Source organism: Aegilops tauschii, chromosome 5, assembly GCF_002575655.3.
Source record: "Aegilops tauschii subsp. strangulata cultivar AL8/78 chromosome 5, Aet v6.0, whole genome shotgun sequence".
NCBI classification, from domain to species: Eukaryota; Viridiplantae; Streptophyta; class Magnoliopsida; order Poales; family Poaceae; genus Aegilops; species Aegilops tauschii.
The window spans coordinates 330,663,065-330,680,042 of NC_053039.3; the positions used below are offsets into that span (position 1 = coordinate 330,663,065).

Below are 16,978 nucleotides of genomic sequence, written 5' to 3' on the forward strand. Positions count from 1 at the left end.
GAGAAACCTTCGATCAAACGGCGGTAGTATCCGGCTAATCCAAGGAAACTCTGGATCTCAGATACAGTCGTGGGGGCCGTCCAATCAAGCACGTCCTTCACCTTGCTTGGATCCACGGCTATCCCTTTTGCTAACAGAACATGCCCCAAAAATCCAACTTCCTTGAACCAAAACTCACATTTTCTGAACTTGGCATACAACTAATGGTCACGGAGCCTTTGCAAAGCTGCTCTGAGATGTTCCTTGTGTTCTTCTTCACCCTTTGAGTAGATGAGGATGTCATCGATGAAGACCACCACAAACTTATCCAAGAAATCCATGAATACCTTATTCATGATATGCATGAAGAAGGCAGGGGCATTGGTGAGATCAAATGACATGACTGTATATTCGTAAAGACCATATCGAGTAGTGAACGCGGTCTTAGGAATTTCTTCCTTCTTGATTTTGAGCTGTTGATATCCGGTCGTCAAATCAATCTTACAGAATACTTTTGCCCCACTGAGTTGATCAAACAAATCATCAATCCTCGATAGTGGATATTTGTTTTTGATAGCAACATCATTCAACTGACGGTAATCCACACACATCCGAAGACTACCATATTTCTTGTCCACAAATATTGCAGGTGATCCCCATGGTGAAGAGCTTGGACGGATTATCCTTTCTGAAGCATCTCATCAAGTTGTTTCTTTAATTCCACTAATTCTGACGAAGGCATCCGATAATACTTCTTGTATAACGGTGCGGTTCCGGGAACAAGATCAATTGCAAACTCAAGCTCCCTGTGTGGCGGCATCCCTGGTAATTCCTCAACGAATACATCTGGAAACTCACTGACCACATGAATTAATTCGAATTCTTTAGCTGCAACAGTGCAGGCCATTTCTCTCTTGGGTATGCTTTTGCGGGCATAGAATTTTGTGGTTCGACCTTCCTGACTTTTCAAGGTGACTTCTCTGGTCGCACAGTTGATGCATGCATGATATTGGGTTAACCAGTTCATTCCCAAAATAATATCCAACTTGGCAGACTCGATGACTATCAAGGAAGTTGGAAACCTGACTCCCTTGATATCAATTTCCAAATTTCGACAGACCAGATTGCTTCTGAGCACGAATCCCGGGGATTGTACCATCATACTTTTTCCCAAAATCGAGCAAGGAAACTTGTTTTGGGCAACAAAACTCCGTGAAATAAAAGAGTGGGAAGCCCGAAGTCAAATAAAATTATCGCATGTATGCTATTAACAGGAAACATACCGATGACGAATTCTGGGTCCTCTTGGGCTTCATCTGTGGAGATGTGGTGAACTTGCCCTTGGATGGTCCTCTGGATAGAGTAGGGTTCCAGGTGATTGACTTGTGGCCTGAATGGGGCATTTGGCTTGCCGTTCTTGGGGCACTGTCTGGCATAATGTCCGGTTTGCCCACAATTAAAGCAGGAATTGTTGCGCTGACATTCTTCATGCACCGGGTTGGTCACGATGTTCTGGACTTGAGTAGTGGTCTTGTTAACATTTTGTTGCCAATTTGGTTTGTACTCGACATGAGTCTGCTTCCAAGTACAAGCATTCTGCACTGGTTGTCCATCCTTCTTAGGCTCGAATTTGTGCTTGTGATCATTATTAGCGGGCATGTTGTCGTGCATGAGCTTGTGTTCCCTTTCTGCAATGAGGGCTTTGTTTACTAGAGTTTGGAAATCCGGGAAATCCAACATACTAAGAGTGCATCTGAGGTGTTGGTTCAGTCCTCCAAGGAATCTGTCGATCTTCCTTCCTTCTGTGGGCACATCATAGAGAGAATAACGGGCCATATGGTTGAACTTGTGTAGGTACTCACTTACTGATAGGCTTCCTTGTGTGAGAGCGAGGAATTCGCGTTGCTTGACCTTCATAATACCGGCGAGAATATGGTACTTGCGGGAATGGTCCTTGAATTTAGTCCAAGTAATTTCTTCGTCCAGATGCCACATAGCCTTAGCATTATCCCACCATATAGCGGCAACTCCCTCAAGATAATGCATAGAGAACAAAACCTTGTCAGCTTCTTCAGTGCGAGCAATCTCAAGCATCTTCTCAATAGTCCTTAACCAATCATCAGCTTCCAAAGGATCGATAACTTCACTGAAACTGGGAGGCTTGGTCCTCTCAAAATCTGACTGCTTGGAGTGATGACCATTCTGATTTTCATTCTGCCCAACCATGGCTTGCACACTTTTCAACAGCTCAATCAGATCGTTGTTCCTTCTTTCTTCAAACATACGCATACTTGGCTCAGTGGATGGCGGATGTGGCGATGGAGGCGCTGGTGGCGGTACGGCTCGGGGGAATGTTCTGCCTATCTTGCTGAGCGATGAACAAGGACATCGTCACAAGCGTGGCTGCTACTGCCTCCCCGTGTCATCCTATTGTTTATTTTCCCTATATAAAGCACCCAGATGAGGAATATCCAAAAATGGGAAGAAAGCCAGCGACAAGTCGAAAGAAAGCAACGAAAAAGAAATCAAGGCAAATAATAAAAAGGTTCCAATATAATTATACATAGACTCGTACATGAAAGTAAACATCATGACGGATTCGACTACCGTCATACATGAAACTAAGCATCATGACACGCACTACTACATCCCTACATCAACCTCATGACAACTGCGGATACTCTACCTATCTAGTGCTCGGCTGGTGTTGCGGGCTCCTCTCCTGAGCCGGACTCAGATCCTGAGCTGAAAGTGGAAACCTCCGGGTTAAAAGTGACATGACAGTGTTGCCTCGAGGACTCTCCCTCAGGGGCAGGTGCGGGTGAGATCTAAGCGTAGGGGCTGCAGGAGTAGCGACAAGGGAAGCCCACACAGCAGGGGCACTGCGAGGAGTCACTGCCAAAGGGTTCGGGGTACCCTGAGTGGTCACCGGAGTAATAGGAGTAACAGAGGCTGGAGGAACGAACGGGGTGAATCAGACAGTAGGTGGAGGGTTCCTATTCCGAGTAGTGGCAAGGGCTATCCGAGCTCGGGTTAACTCTCAGGCCAACTCGTAGATCAAGAGATAACTGTCAGTGATATAGCGAGAAAGGTGGCTAGCAGGACGATCACACGCCGGATCAATAAAAGGGAAACGGATACGCCCGTTCTCGTGCAGAGACGGGTAGAAGAAGAAACCTGGATGGGTCTGCATGCGAACCTTGTTGTAGATCAAGTGTACAAGAGCCTCGAGTGCAGCAAACCGGATGGCCTGAGACGGCATGGAAGAAAAACCACCCTTAGAGGAATGGGTGTAAGCACCGGAAGGAGAACTGTGGTGTAAAGTGACTTCCGCGTAATACTCGTATAGCAAACCGGCCAGATGCTCCCGATACACTTGATACACTGGATTAGCACCCTCTGGGTAGAGTCGACGCCACACATTCTGAAGCAGGTGCGGCGAGGTGTACGGTGCTGGCTCGGATTGGTACATGAACGGAACTAGAGCCATCTGCACTCACATTCATTAGGCGGTTAGTAATAACAATAAAATAAAATGCATGCAATGCAACAATCAATTTCGATTACTACCGGCACTCAAACTAAGCTAACTACCGTTCATCTAGTGCATCGACGGGCTAGCGTGTCCTACAGTCAGCGCGGCTCTGATACCAAGCGTTGTGGCACCCCGGCTGAGAGCAACCGGATTACCTTGCATTGCCAGCCTAGAGATCAAGTCTTCTGGCAACACACAACAACTTGGTACAGAAAACAATTGCTTTATTGAAGCTAGCGGAAACATAGGTTCGATGTTACATCAAGTAGCGAGGCCAACTGGCACACACGGTGCAGCTGAACAATATGTACATTACTTAATGAACATGAAGGGGCCTCGATCACGATAAGTACACGGCAGCGGAACAACGGCGAAGTGGAACTCCATAGCACAGGGACACCGATGTGGACACGATCTAGACACGGGAAGAACTCCGATCCGATACGACTTTCCTGAATTCTGGCATGACACGCCAGGTCAGTACATTGAATGTACTTGCAAGCTCACAACAAGCATAAGCATAATGGCAAATAATATCATGACAATTAATCAGGTTTAATGCAATGCAAAACATATTAGTGTTGCGGTGATAAATCAAATTATGCACCGAGTCCTGCGGACTCTGTTACCAGATGAGTTACCACGTAACCAAAACGGTGATCATACCCGGATCACAAACGAAACCACACTTTGGTTCCCACCACGATCATCTTCATGATCTCAGAAATGAACACATAACCAGTGCCCAACAATAAAAATTTAGTGTGCAAGATTACTTATTAATGTTGATCCATGGTGTGACTTACTCACGAGCTATGTCCGTAACCGAGGACGCGGCTATCGATAGATTTAAATACACTCAGCAGAGGTAGCACACTTTACCCACACCACGAAACCCATGGCCTTGTATTCCCATTCGAGTGGACCAACGGCATTCCGACAGAACCCTCCCATTGCCATGACACTCTCCCAGCCACTCCGACTAACTCCCCACTGGGCTAAATCATGGGTGGCCCCGTGCCTACCAAAGGCATCAGTGGCTACCGTCGTGGCAAAACGGTCCCTAACGGGGACAAGGTACCATAACAACAAACGGGCACACAAGGTTATGTCTGCTTACCGGTCCAGGGTATCGCACGCCCATAACCTTCCCTCGTTGGAGGTACCGACAGAGGCATGACAACAGACCGAATAAAGACCTTCCCATAAAGGCAAATGTGGTTGCACTGGGCAAAACTCGATTCAGTGGCACCATGACTCGATCAACGTGATGTTCAAGTTGAATTAACATCAGTTTTAACTTGAAATAAAATAACTCAAGTCACAATATGCCATGATCATGCAACTATTCTACATGCAATACATACCACATAAAGTAAACAAATCAACATCATCAAAGTTTTCTTCTTGCACTACTCATCATTAAAGTTTACTGGTTCTACTTCACTGGTTTCAACACTCATCATTTTGGTTAGGCCATAATATATTAAAATCAATTTATCATATAAACAAACTACCATCAATCATAAAAACACAACCACACAATCAAAATTGCTTCTACTTCCTTAAACTAGTTCATGCATTTAATCAGTACTATAAACCAATCATTTCAACCATGACAAAGTAACTCACATAAGCAATATTCATTTAAATAATGAAATCCATGAAAATAACACATATTCAAGTTTGAAAAATCATAGATATTGAAATGACACCATACAAATGTTGGTGTGGCTTGCCTTAGTGTAGAGGAGGTTCACACTCCTCTTGGTTATCTTCAAGACAAGCTTCTCCCTCTGAAAATAAATAAAAACAGCATGATAAAATATCAAGAAACATTCTGAAAATCACCAGAAATTCTATACAGCAAGGAAAAATCTCCATTTTGTTGTGCTTCTAGAACTTTTCAAAACAAACACAATGCAAAAAGAATCAACTCAGTTGGACTTATGGTTTAAAAGTTATGGCTGGTCAAAGATTTGATTTAAAAGAAATCAGGGGGTGACGTTGATGGCGTATTCCTGGAATATGCCTCCAGTCATACCGCTTCGGGCGCGAGTGGTGAGGCTGACAGCAGGCCCCACAAATCAGGTCAGGAGAGAGAGAGAGAGAATAGAGACGGGCGGTGCTTTCTCCGGGGAGGAGGGCTTGGCGCCAGATTGAGAGGGATGGGTGGATAGAGGAGACGTTCGTGCACCTACCTGTACCCGTGGTGTGGCTGGAGGTGGACGTACGGGGTCGGAACGGGTTTCTCCAGCGGCTGCAGAAGGCGGAGCTCGCCGGAGTTGAAGAAGACGACGACGTGGGGCTGCACCAGGGGTTCCTACAGGTTCGGACGGCACTAGTGGGCCACCAGTGAGTCGCCTGAGGAGTGGACTGAGCTCGTGGAGCACGGGAGTGAGAAGGAAGGGCTGTGGGGATCACCGGCGAGCTCGGGTCAGGGACGGCGGCCAGAGGCCTACGTGGCCAGGCTGCGGCTTGCTACCAGTTTGTGGAGGTTGGGTGATGCGCTTGGAGTTCTCGGAGCGGCTGGAGGGGTCCGCATTTATAGGCGGAGGGGGAGGGGGTGTCGGCTCTGCCGGAGCTCTCTAGAAGCGGTGCACGACGACAAAGGGCGCCAGCGAGGAGGGGGCAAAGCTTCAGAGCTCACGCGGGCACTGTGAAGCTCGAAGACGAGCACATGAGGCGGTTGGAGAAGAAGACAGGGGCACGGGCGCACTGTGGCTTTGGCCGTGACATGCCCGTTCTCGCTGCGGCTGCTCCGGCGTCGGCGAGCGGCAGCGAGGGGTCAAGGGTGATGAGATGAAGGCGATGGTGTAGTGCGGTTGTCGTTGGCGAGCTCTGGAACGAGCACGCGCTGAACAGGCACGCGGGCGCAGCGCAGAGCGTGTCGGACGCGTTGCCAGGGTCGTGTCCTCACACAGTAACTGCGCTGGCATGGTCAAAACGACGACCAAGCGATGCCAAACTATGTCTAGTGTGTTGTCCGTGCAGTGTTAAGTCTAGAGGAAGAGATGGCACACTGCCAGGCCGACCAGATGAGACTAGAGATACTCCGCAAGTTTCTGGATAGGAACTTGATCACCAAGTTTGGATAGCTTCTAGAAGGAGACTGGGGCTAATCTTCCGGAGTTAAGCTTTTCTTAGGAGGGTAATGAGGCTCAAGAAAAATCAGCCTCATTGGATCAAGGAAAAGTACACTTGTTGTGCAAATTGCATTTTGAGGCCAGAATAGAAATTATTTTCTGTAGCAAAAATATTCCAAAAACTTATGCAATAATTTTGCTCAAGGAGGTGTGCCAAGGACGAAAGAATATTTGGGAATTTTCTCAGATTTTTGGGAGCAAGAAAAATGAGGGTTGCTTTGGAGCATAAGTTTCTGAATTGAATTTCACATAAGAAAAAGAATATTTTTCTTTTATGAAAAATATTCCTTGGATTATTTTGGGATTTTTCAGGAAAAGAATGATGGGTATGAGAGGGATGGGTCACTTGGGTGAAAATCAAGGACATGCCCAAGTGTTTAAGTCCATTTGAATTGATTCAAAAAACCCCAAATTCATAGACGAGGCAAAAGAAGTCCCGAAAAAGAGAGAAGGCAAAAACCAGGTTGTCACATCCGCCGCCGCCGGCTGCGGGGCAGCCGCCTCCTCCGCCGCGTCCTCCACCCCTGGCGGTCGGCGCCATGTGCGATGACGCCTTCCCCAACCCAAACGATTGTTACGTCGTCTTTGCCAGCATGGGCAGTGATACGTCTCCAATGTATCTATAATTTTTTATTGTTCCATGCTATATTATATTCATTTTGGATGTTTATTGGCCGTTATTATACACTTTTATATTATTTTTGGGACTAACCTATTAATCGGAGGCCCGGCCCAAATTGCTGTTTTTTTGCCTATTTCAGTGTTTCGAAGGAAACAGATATCAAACGGAGTCCAAACGGAATGAAACCTTCGGGAACGTGATTTTCGGAACAAACGTGATCCAGAGGACTTGGCGTCTACGTAAAGCAATCAACGAGGAGGGCATGAGGCAGGGGCGTGCCCACCTCCCCCAGGCGCGCCCTCCACCTTCGTGGGCCCCTCGTTGCTCCACCGACGTACTTCTTCCTCCTATATATACCCATGTACCATGGAAACATCAGATACGGAGCCAAAACCCTATTTCCACCGCCGCAACCTTCTGTACCCGCGAGATCCCATCTTGGGGCCTTTTCCGGCGCTCCGCCGGAGGGGGCATTGATCACGGAGGGCTTCAACATCAACACCATAGCCTCTCCGATGATGTGTGAGTAGTTTACCTCAGACCTTCGGGTCCATAGTTATTAGCTAGATGGCTTCTTCTCTCTCTTTGGATCTCAATACAAAGTTCTCCTCGATCTTCTTGGAGATCTATATGATGTAACTCTTCTTTTGCGGTGTGTTTGTCGAGATCTGATGAATTGTGGGTTTATGATCAAGTTTATCTATGAACAATATTTGAATCTCCTCTGAATTCTTTTACGTATGATTGGTTATCTTTGCAAGTCTCTTCGAATTATCAGTTTGGTTTGGCCTACTAGATTGATCTTTCTTGCAATGGGAGAAGTGCTTAGCTTTGGGTTCAATCTTGCGGTGTCCTTTCCCAGTGACAGCAGGGGCAGCAAGGCACGTATTGTATTGTTGCCATCGAGGATAAAAAGATGGGGTTTGTATCATATTGCATGAGTTTATCCCTATACATCATGTCATCTTGCTTAAAGCATTACTCTGTTCTTATGAACTTAATGCTCTAGATGCATGCTGGATAGCGGTCGATGTGTGGAGTAATAGTAGTAGATGCAGAATCGTTTCGGTCTACTTGTCGCAGACATGATGCCTATATACATGATCATACCTAGATATTCTCATAACTATGCTCAATTCTATCAATTGCTCGACAGTAATTCGTTTACCCACCGTAATACTTATGCTCTTGAGAGAAGCCACTAGTGAAACCTATGCCCCCGAGTCTATTTTCCATCATATTAATCTCCCGTCAACAAGTTATTTCTGGCGCCGTTTATTTTGCTTTCTTCACTTTTACTCTTTACCATAAAAATACCAAAAATATTATCTTATCACATCACTACAAAAAAAGACACATCCGTGACATTTTGGGCTGAACAATTTTTTTCTGCCATACTTATTCTATGACGATAATTGTGACAAAACCCGGTATCATCATAGATGTGGTGGGGTCCTACTTCTATGACAAGAAATCATGACAGAAAATGGGCTTTTCGTCCTGGGCGGGCCGGAGACGCAGCTGCATGACATTGTTTGGGCCGACAATGACGGAAAAAAACCGTGGTAGAAGCGAGGGCGCGGAAAATATCGGGGAGTCCCCGGTTACGGTGGGTGGTCGGGGGTCGAGCAATGCGCGTTTCTCTCGTACGTACGCGCGTGTGTGCGAGGCGTTGGGCTCTAACTGAACCCGAGCAAGCGTTGGGCTCTAACTGAACCCGAGCGATTACACTGCAGGCTACGCGTTACTGAACCCGAGCGATCGATCGGTGGCTGTTAAGTGAACCCGATCGAGCGATTCCTTCACTACTGCTGCTAACTGAAGCCGATCGATGCTGCCTCTGGATGAATAGTGAGCATTGCGGGGGGGGGGGCGTGTTGGATGAACAGTTCCGGGTGGGGTGGATGAACAGGACCCCGTGGTGTTGCCTCTGGATGAACAATACCCCGATCGATCGAGCGGGTTGGGGCTGGATGAACAGGACCCCGTGGAGGGCTGGATGAATAGGACCACCCCATGGAGGGCAGGATGAACAGTAGATGGTGGAGGGCAGGATGAACAGTAGCCCGTGAAGGGGTGGTTGAACAGGAGCCCGTGGAGAGGGCTGGTTGAACAGTAGCCGGTGGAGTAGCGCGCGATGGAGGCTGGATGAACAGGAGCTCGTGGATGAACAGTCGCAGGTGGAGATTGGAGGAGGTCGACGGTGGATGAACAGTAGCCCGTGGAGGCTGGAGGGGGCCAACGGTGGAGATGAACAGTATCCCGTGGAGTCCCGTTTTGCGGTACGCCACACCCCTCCCGGTGAACAGGACCCCCGTTTCGACCGTAGCGCTCCAACACAAGTCTGTTTCCTCCGTTTTGCGGTATGCCACACCCCTCCCGATCAACAGGACCCCCGTTTTGACCGTAGGAGGTCTGTTTCCTCCGTTATGCAGTTCGCCAGACCCCTCCTGATGAACAGGATCCCGTTTCGAACGTGGCCGGTCGAACACAAGGTCGTTTCCTCCGTTCTGCGGTACGCCAGGCCTCGTTTCCATCAGCTGTTCTGTCCAAGCCCTCCCGATGAACACGATGACGCATTCTGTTCCGACCCAGCCGGTTGGCTCCCCATGAACACGAGGACGATGCTATTTCTCCGTTCCGACCCAGCCATGTACACGAGCCCTGGCCGTACGTATGCGCAAGTAGGCGTTCGAGACCCTGCCCGTATGTACGTACGTGGCCGTATTTTCTTTCTTGCACACTAGCCGCTGTACGTACGTGTACATGCTACGTGCGCGCCTCTACTATGACACGTGCGCGCCTCTACATCGATCAGTATGTACATACACGTTCGCGACCAGAATGACAACGCTATGTACGCTTCGACCAGGTGGGTCCCGACTATTAGGCACTTCCTTGCATGCGAAGATGTAGCTGGTGGGTCCCAGCGGTCAGGGGGGCGAATCATTTTTTTTGCCCGGACGCACTTCCTTGCGTGTGAAGATGTAGCTGGTGGGTCCCAGCAGTCAGGGGGGAATGTTTTTTTAGCAAAATATGGTGGCCCGTCCGGTGGGTCCCCGCTGTCAGGTGGTGGAATAATTATTTTGCGCATAATAAGGAGGCACTTCCTTGCTGCGGCCGTGGACCCATCTGTCAGCCTCTCCATGTACAGTCCACGTCCGATGGAAGCCGTTCCCTGACCATGTTGACCATGCCGCGTCGAGAGCACCAGGGCGGTGGACGACGGCGAGGCCTAGGAATGGGACGACGCGGAGCCGGGGAAGACGCGGCAGTGGAAGCCCGCGTGGAGAGGAGTACGAGGGTTCACTGGTTCGACTGCGGTGTGAGGCTGCCGTCGCCGCAGTGCCTGGCCAGCGATGGGAATAGTAGGGGGCGGTGAGGCCTCCGCGGCAGCACAGCCGGCCATGGGAGGCAGGAGCATGCGGCACGACCGGCGCTGCTTTGGGCGGCTGGAGCAAGAAGACCAGAGGTTGAAGAAGCACAACGGCCGTGGGATGGACATCGTACAGTCACTAGAGCTAGAATCGTTCATATTGACTAAGTTGACAAGGCACTCCTCCCCGTCAACTACTAGGCCCACAAATCAGCCACCCACCAAGGTGGGTCCCAACTAGCAGGGGGAGTATTCATTTTTGTGTGCGTAATAAGGCGACACTTCCGGTGGGTCCGAGCTGACAGCGGGGGGAACGTTTTTTTCGTGAAATACGGTGGCCCGTCCGGTAGGTCCCAGCAGTCAGGGGGGAAACGTTTTTTTGCCAAATACGGTGGTCTGTCCGGTGGGTCCCTGCTGTTAGGTGGAGGAATAATTATTTTCCGCATAATAAGGAGGCACTTCCTTGCGGCTGCCGTGGACCCAGCTGTCAGCCTCTCCACGTACAGTACACTTCCGATGGAAATCGTTCCTTGACCATGTTAGCCACGCCGCGCCGAGAGCACCAGGGCGGTGGACGATGGCGAGGCCTAGGAAGGGGACAATGCGGAGCCCGGGAATATGCGGCAGTGGATGCCCACGTGTAGAGGAGTATGAGGGTCCACTGGTTCGCTGCGGTGTGAGGCTGCCGTCGCCGCAGAATAACAGGGGGTGTGGGTGAGTACAAGGATGGCCTGGCCAGCGGTGGGAGTAGTAGGGGCGGTGAGGCCTTCGCCGCATCGCAGCCGGCCACGGGAGGCACGACCGGCGCTGGTTTTGGCGGCTGGAGCAAGAAGACCAGAGGTTGAAGAAGCACTACGGCCGTTGGATGGACATCGTACGGTCAGTGGAGCTAGAATCGTGCATATTGACTAAGTTGACAAAGCCCTCCGTCCCCTTCAACTTAGTAGGCCCACAAGTCAGCCTGCCACTATACTGGGTCCCAGCTAGCAGGGGGAGTATTCATTTTTTTTGTGCGTAATAAGGACGCACTTCCTTGTGTGCGAAGATATAGCTGGTGGGTCCGAGTTGTCAGCGGCGGTAACATTTTTTTCGCGAAATACAGAGGACCTTTCGGTGGGTCCCAGATGTCAGCTGGAGGAATCATTATTTTGCGCGTAATAAGGAGGCATTTCCTTGCGTGTGGCCGTGGACCCAGCTGTCAGCCTCTCCACGTACAGTCCACTTCAGATGCATGTCGATCGTTGACCACGTTGACCAGGCCGTGCCGAGAGCACCAGGGCGGTGGACGACGGCGAGGCCTAGGAAGGGAACGACATGGAGGCAGGGAAGACTTGGCAGTTGTTTCCCATGCGGAGGGGAGTACGACTATATGAGGGTTTACTGGTTCGTCTGCCGTCGCCGGAGAATAACAGCAGGTGTGGGTGAGTAGAGGGATGGCTAGGCCAGCGATGGGAGTACGGTGGGGCGGTGAGGCCTGCGCGGTAGCACAGCCGGCCGCGGGGAGGAGGGAGCAGGCAGTCCCGCCGGTGCTTGTTTGAGCGGCTGGAGCAGGAAGAGCAGAGATTGAAGAAGCACGACGGCCGTTGGATGGACAGCCAACAGTCACTGCTTGTGCGTCAACCTTTTTATAGGAAAGCCTCAAATCTGTGGAAAATAACATACAGCCCATCTGCCATTATTTCTAATAATTTACAGCCCATTTGCTGATTCTTAAGGTTTTTTTTGGAGCCCATATTCTTTTTGTTAGCATTACAACCCATATTGTGGCCACGGTTAAAAAATTATACGAAATGTTGCATATTTTGGGGCGGTCCGAACTATTTTTAATCCCAAAATTTTGAGTCACATTCAAACTAATTTTAAAAATAATTGTATATCAGTATAAAATCCAACAAATTGTCCACGCACAAAAATTAATGCAATTTAAAATCTGGAAATGAAAAAAAGAAATTTGAAAGTAATTGCCGGTTTGATGTGTTTTAAAAATGTACAGCCTATTTCTCATTACTGATAGGCCATTTTCTCGTCCAGCCGAATGAAGCTCTCCTCGTATTGAAAGATTTGCAGCCCAACAGGCCTGACACAGTGACTTACATGGCAAATCACAAAAAAACCGGGCTAGCCATTTTCAAAAAGAAAAAAACTACTGGGCTGGTCTGTGGTAAACAAAAAAGAGAAGGCTGTCTAGACAGGCCAGAGTGCCCCGCACAGCCCAGTTGACACCCTGCTTCCGTCTCAAAAACAAATTGGATAAATGCCACAACAAATATGGCGATTCATAAAAATGCCACTGCAATTTCCAAACTTTGAAAAATGCCACTGCAATTTTTGCAAACTTAGAAAATGCCACTGCTATTTGTAAATTTTGAAAAATGCCACTCCAGACTTCAAAAAATGCCACTGGAAATGGCATGAAATGGCATTTTTAAAGTTTGGAAATTGCAGTGGCATTTCTCAGAAACACCAGATTTGGAGTGGCATTTATCAAATTAACCCAAAACAAAAATAACTAGGCGAGCTGCTGGGTCCCTGGTGTCAGCCACTCGTTGTGCAACTCTCTCGTTTATTGACTACGTTGACAATGGCATGGGACCCAGATGTCAGAAATCCATTAGGAGGAGCCATTTTTATTGGATTGCAATAAGGAGGCACTTGCTTGTGTACTACCATGACCTTGGCGGGTCCCTGCTGTCATCCTCTCCACGTACAATCATCTCCTGATTGTGTACGCGTCAACTTGGTAGGCCCACAAGTCAGCCTCTAAACCTGTGGAGGACAAATACAACCCATTTAAAAAAATAACAGCCCATTCCATACGTTCAAACGGAAAGTTCAACAGTCAGAGCAAAGTAACAGGTCTGATCGACATATATAGTACTGAACTTGCACGTTGACAACCATCATAGCCAAGTTAACTATCTACTCCCACTAATACTCTAGTAGCGTCCAGGTACTAACTTACTCTTAGCTAACTAGACGATGTCGGCCGCCATCTGCGGTACACGCTAAACGCCGGCACCGGCGTCCTACGCCTCACCTCGGACTTGCCAGAGCTGCGATAGCGCGCTGCTCGCGTGCGTTGGCCCTTTCCATGCCGGCGTGGTCCACCGAAGCTTCGGCTTCTAAGCGGGAAACCCACTTGACGAGCTGGTAGTAAAAATCGGCGTCGCGAACACGTGCGTGCCCGATAGACTCTAGGGCTATTTGCCGGGCGCCGGCCTCCACATAGTCGGCCCAGGTGCGGGTGCTCTGCTCGTGACTCAGAGCGTCGGTGCGCTGTTGCTCCATGTCCCGCTGGCGGCGCAAATCGGCGATACGCTGCTCCTCCGCTAAGCGGTCGCGCTCCAACAACCCCTGCTCCTCCGCCAGGCGGTCGTGCTCCAACAAGTCCTCAATATCCGCATTGCCATCTAAAGACCGATAGAATGCCTCCTCCCTCCGTCTGCCTTCCAGTGAAAAACCGAACACTAGTTCCGGCGGTGACCGCCTCCGGCCTCGTCTATCATGGATGGGCGGGGGCATGGCGGACGTGGCAAGAGCGAGGATAAGTGGCGGGCGACGTCGGGCCGGTGGGGGCTTATGAGGATAGGGCGAGTTGGGTCACGGGGCCACCATAGAACGCCGGGAAACAGTACTTATAGGCGGAAGGTAGCGCGACGGTCATCGGAATTCAATGCATAATTAAGCAGGCATGGCTTAGCGCGCCAGCTTGCCATGGAAAACTAGAGAAACTGAAATTCTGACTGTGTCGTCCCGTCCCGTCCCGTCCGTGCTGGGTCGCACGCCGGCATGATGGTCAAACGAGTGCACTCGAATCCTGTCCCTCCTTGTCAATAATGATTCCACGGATTTAAAAGGCCCACAACAATTAAAGCACATCTTTTTTCGCATCAGTTAGCTACCTTAATTACGGCTGGCTGCATGCAGGCACTCAAAATCGCTCACAACCAGTACGCGGAGCAGCATGCAACGAGTCGCAGCCGAGGGCATTAGTTGATGAACTTTAGCTGGGAGATAAGGCATTTGTGAACGTTTTCGCTGGCAGTTGCTTCAGATTCGCATGACATTTTCTTCAGAGCAGCTTGTCAGTTTCTTCAGGGGTAGGCATTTTTATTCAAAAAACTGCCACTTCGGATCTTGCGTCGCAACTAAAACAGCCAGGAGCGCATTAGTAGGCTAGCTAGTGATCGATCAGTAACTTGTAAACACTCAGCGAACAGATATAAGGAACTGTTAATGCATCTCAATGATTCACAGATCATATACAAATATGTAGCTCCAAAAGCATAGATCAGCCACAACTAAAACCAACTAGTACGATTCCCATACATAAGATCAACATGTTAATGCATCTCAATGATTCACAGATCATATACAAATATGTAGCTCCAAAAGCAAAGATCTAGAAAAAACATATGTTCTTCCTACTAATATGGATGCTTCTCTTGGCCAACATTCAGTACAGACTGAAAGACAAATTTGTTTGTGAGGTCTACAATTCCTCTTGCAAACGTAAGTGGTTTCACCAACAGCTGGAACCATGATAATGAACCACACATGATGGAGGAACATCCACTGCAATATGATTTGGTCTTCTCTTGATCACACGGCGAGACTATTTTCGGAATAGAAACTTTAACTTAGGCAAAATGATGCCCATTGTATAATCAGACCAAAGCAATGAAGCACCTAGTGTTGGCCAATAAATAGTACAGTACTACTTTTCTGCAGTCCATGAAGTGACTATCCAATCTTTCTGTGTCTATTTTCAAATGGCACTGCATGCAGTGACTATACTATTCTCTTGTGCAGTTCAACCAAAATTGCGGTCACTTTGTGTGTTTGCCAAATAGCAACAGGCAGACATCTCTGTCTGCACAAATATCAAGCAGCTAGTAAACATATACCCCACCTTGTATTTTTGGTTTAAACATGTCTCTTCCGCTTAGCATCTGTCATGTTTTGCACTAGACAATTTGATACACTCATGTTTTGCCCTGGACAATTTCATACTGAATTGATTTGCTTGTTCAGAGCAGAAATATAGCGCCTATTCTTCATCAGACCAAGGATATCCATGTTCGCAGTGATGGAAGAGGTGAAATCGATACAACCGAAATTGAGCATCCAATCATTAAATCCTGTCCTGCACCTCCAATGTAGGTCCACCCTGCCAATAAATTCACATGCAAACCACTAGTATTACTATCTAATGACAGTACAAAAAGAGTAGCAAGATAGTAGCAAACCATGTACCTTCTTAATGAACAGCTCATAGTGCCACCAATTGGATATAAAGGATTGGAAGAAAACATGCTCCTAATGTTGAACCAGTTGGACTTTTTGTGCAGTTCCACTAAAATCGAGCATCCCTGTTTGCATAGATATTGAAAGTGTGATTACTATAAAAGTGGAACTAGTTGAAGCATAGACTCACAAATATAAGCATTCCAATTTCTTAATGGGAAAAGGTAGCAAGACTGTTTCTGACCACCTGTTTGAAGGAATAAATAAGGCAACAGAGGCTGATGTCAGAAAGGCATATATAGTTCTTTCTGAAAGAATGATCGACTCCTGACCTTTCCTTTTCTTTTAAGCATATTTTGTGCAGTTCAACTAAAATAAAATGCCATCACCGCCTTGACAATTCAGTGACACTATACAAAAGGAAATGACTTAACATTACATCATGATGTCAGGTATGTAGTCGACAGGCATTAGAGACAAACTTACAGACCTCCTCCGATAACATAATGAACATTAATTTTAACAAAGGTGTGACTAGCTTTACCGGGATAATTTGAGTGAACTCTACACCCTCTGTTCCTTAATATAAGACGTTTTCACGATTCAGTTTAAAGTACCCAAATGTCTACTAGTATTTAGAAAAACAGGTAGTAGTTTTCTTGAGCACATATCTGGGAAAGCTTGCCACACTCTATTTATGTCCATACGCCAATGCAACACCATTCGAAATTTCGAATACTACAAATATACACTAATCCAGTGGCTAGTGCAATAGTAGAGTAGTTATTTTATTACAGGGTACAGTACAATGGTTTTACTGAACAGATTTCAATAAACTCTGGCACTGGAAGGTTTCTATAATAATTAACAATACAAAATGTAAAGGTAACACATTTCAGCATTGGTATACTAGCTGTGCGTGAGCATTAAACCAAATACAAAAGTCTGAAGGTAACTAGCATTATTAACTAATGACAGTATAAAAAATTGCAAACCATGTACCTCCAAGGTAAATATTATTTCGAACTCGGGGGGACCTTAAAAATTCCTATCCCAATCTTGATAATCGATCA

The 16,978-nt window shown here is 47.8% G+C and overlaps 1 protein-coding gene across 1 annotated transcript; it reads right to left on the reverse strand.

Annotated features, from left to right (window-relative positions):
- Nucleotides 1-200: 200 nt before the first annotated feature.
- Nucleotides 201-2,205, reverse strand: LOC141022829 (uncharacterized). Its single transcript, XM_073499098.1, has 2 exons — nucleotides 1,263-2,205; nucleotides 201-382 (listed from the first exon to the last, which is right to left on the reverse strand). The coding sequence occupies exons 1-2, from the start codon at nucleotides 2,203-2,205 to the stop codon at nucleotides 201-203; spliced, it is 1,125 nt and encodes a 374-aa protein (XP_073355199.1).
- Nucleotides 2,206-16,978: the final 14,773 nt, after the last annotated feature.

What these genes read in the sequence shown, in the direction of transcription:
- LOC141022829 (XM_073499098.1), bottom strand. Translation starts at nt 2,205, where the DNA reads ATGGTTGGGCAGAATGAAAATCAGAATGGTCATCACTCCAAGCAGTCA. An exon ending in GGACCCAGAATTCGTCATCG is followed by an intron (nt 383 to 1,262) that starts GTATGTTTCCTG and finishes ACGAATATACAG; the next exon opens with TCATGTCATTTGATCTCACC.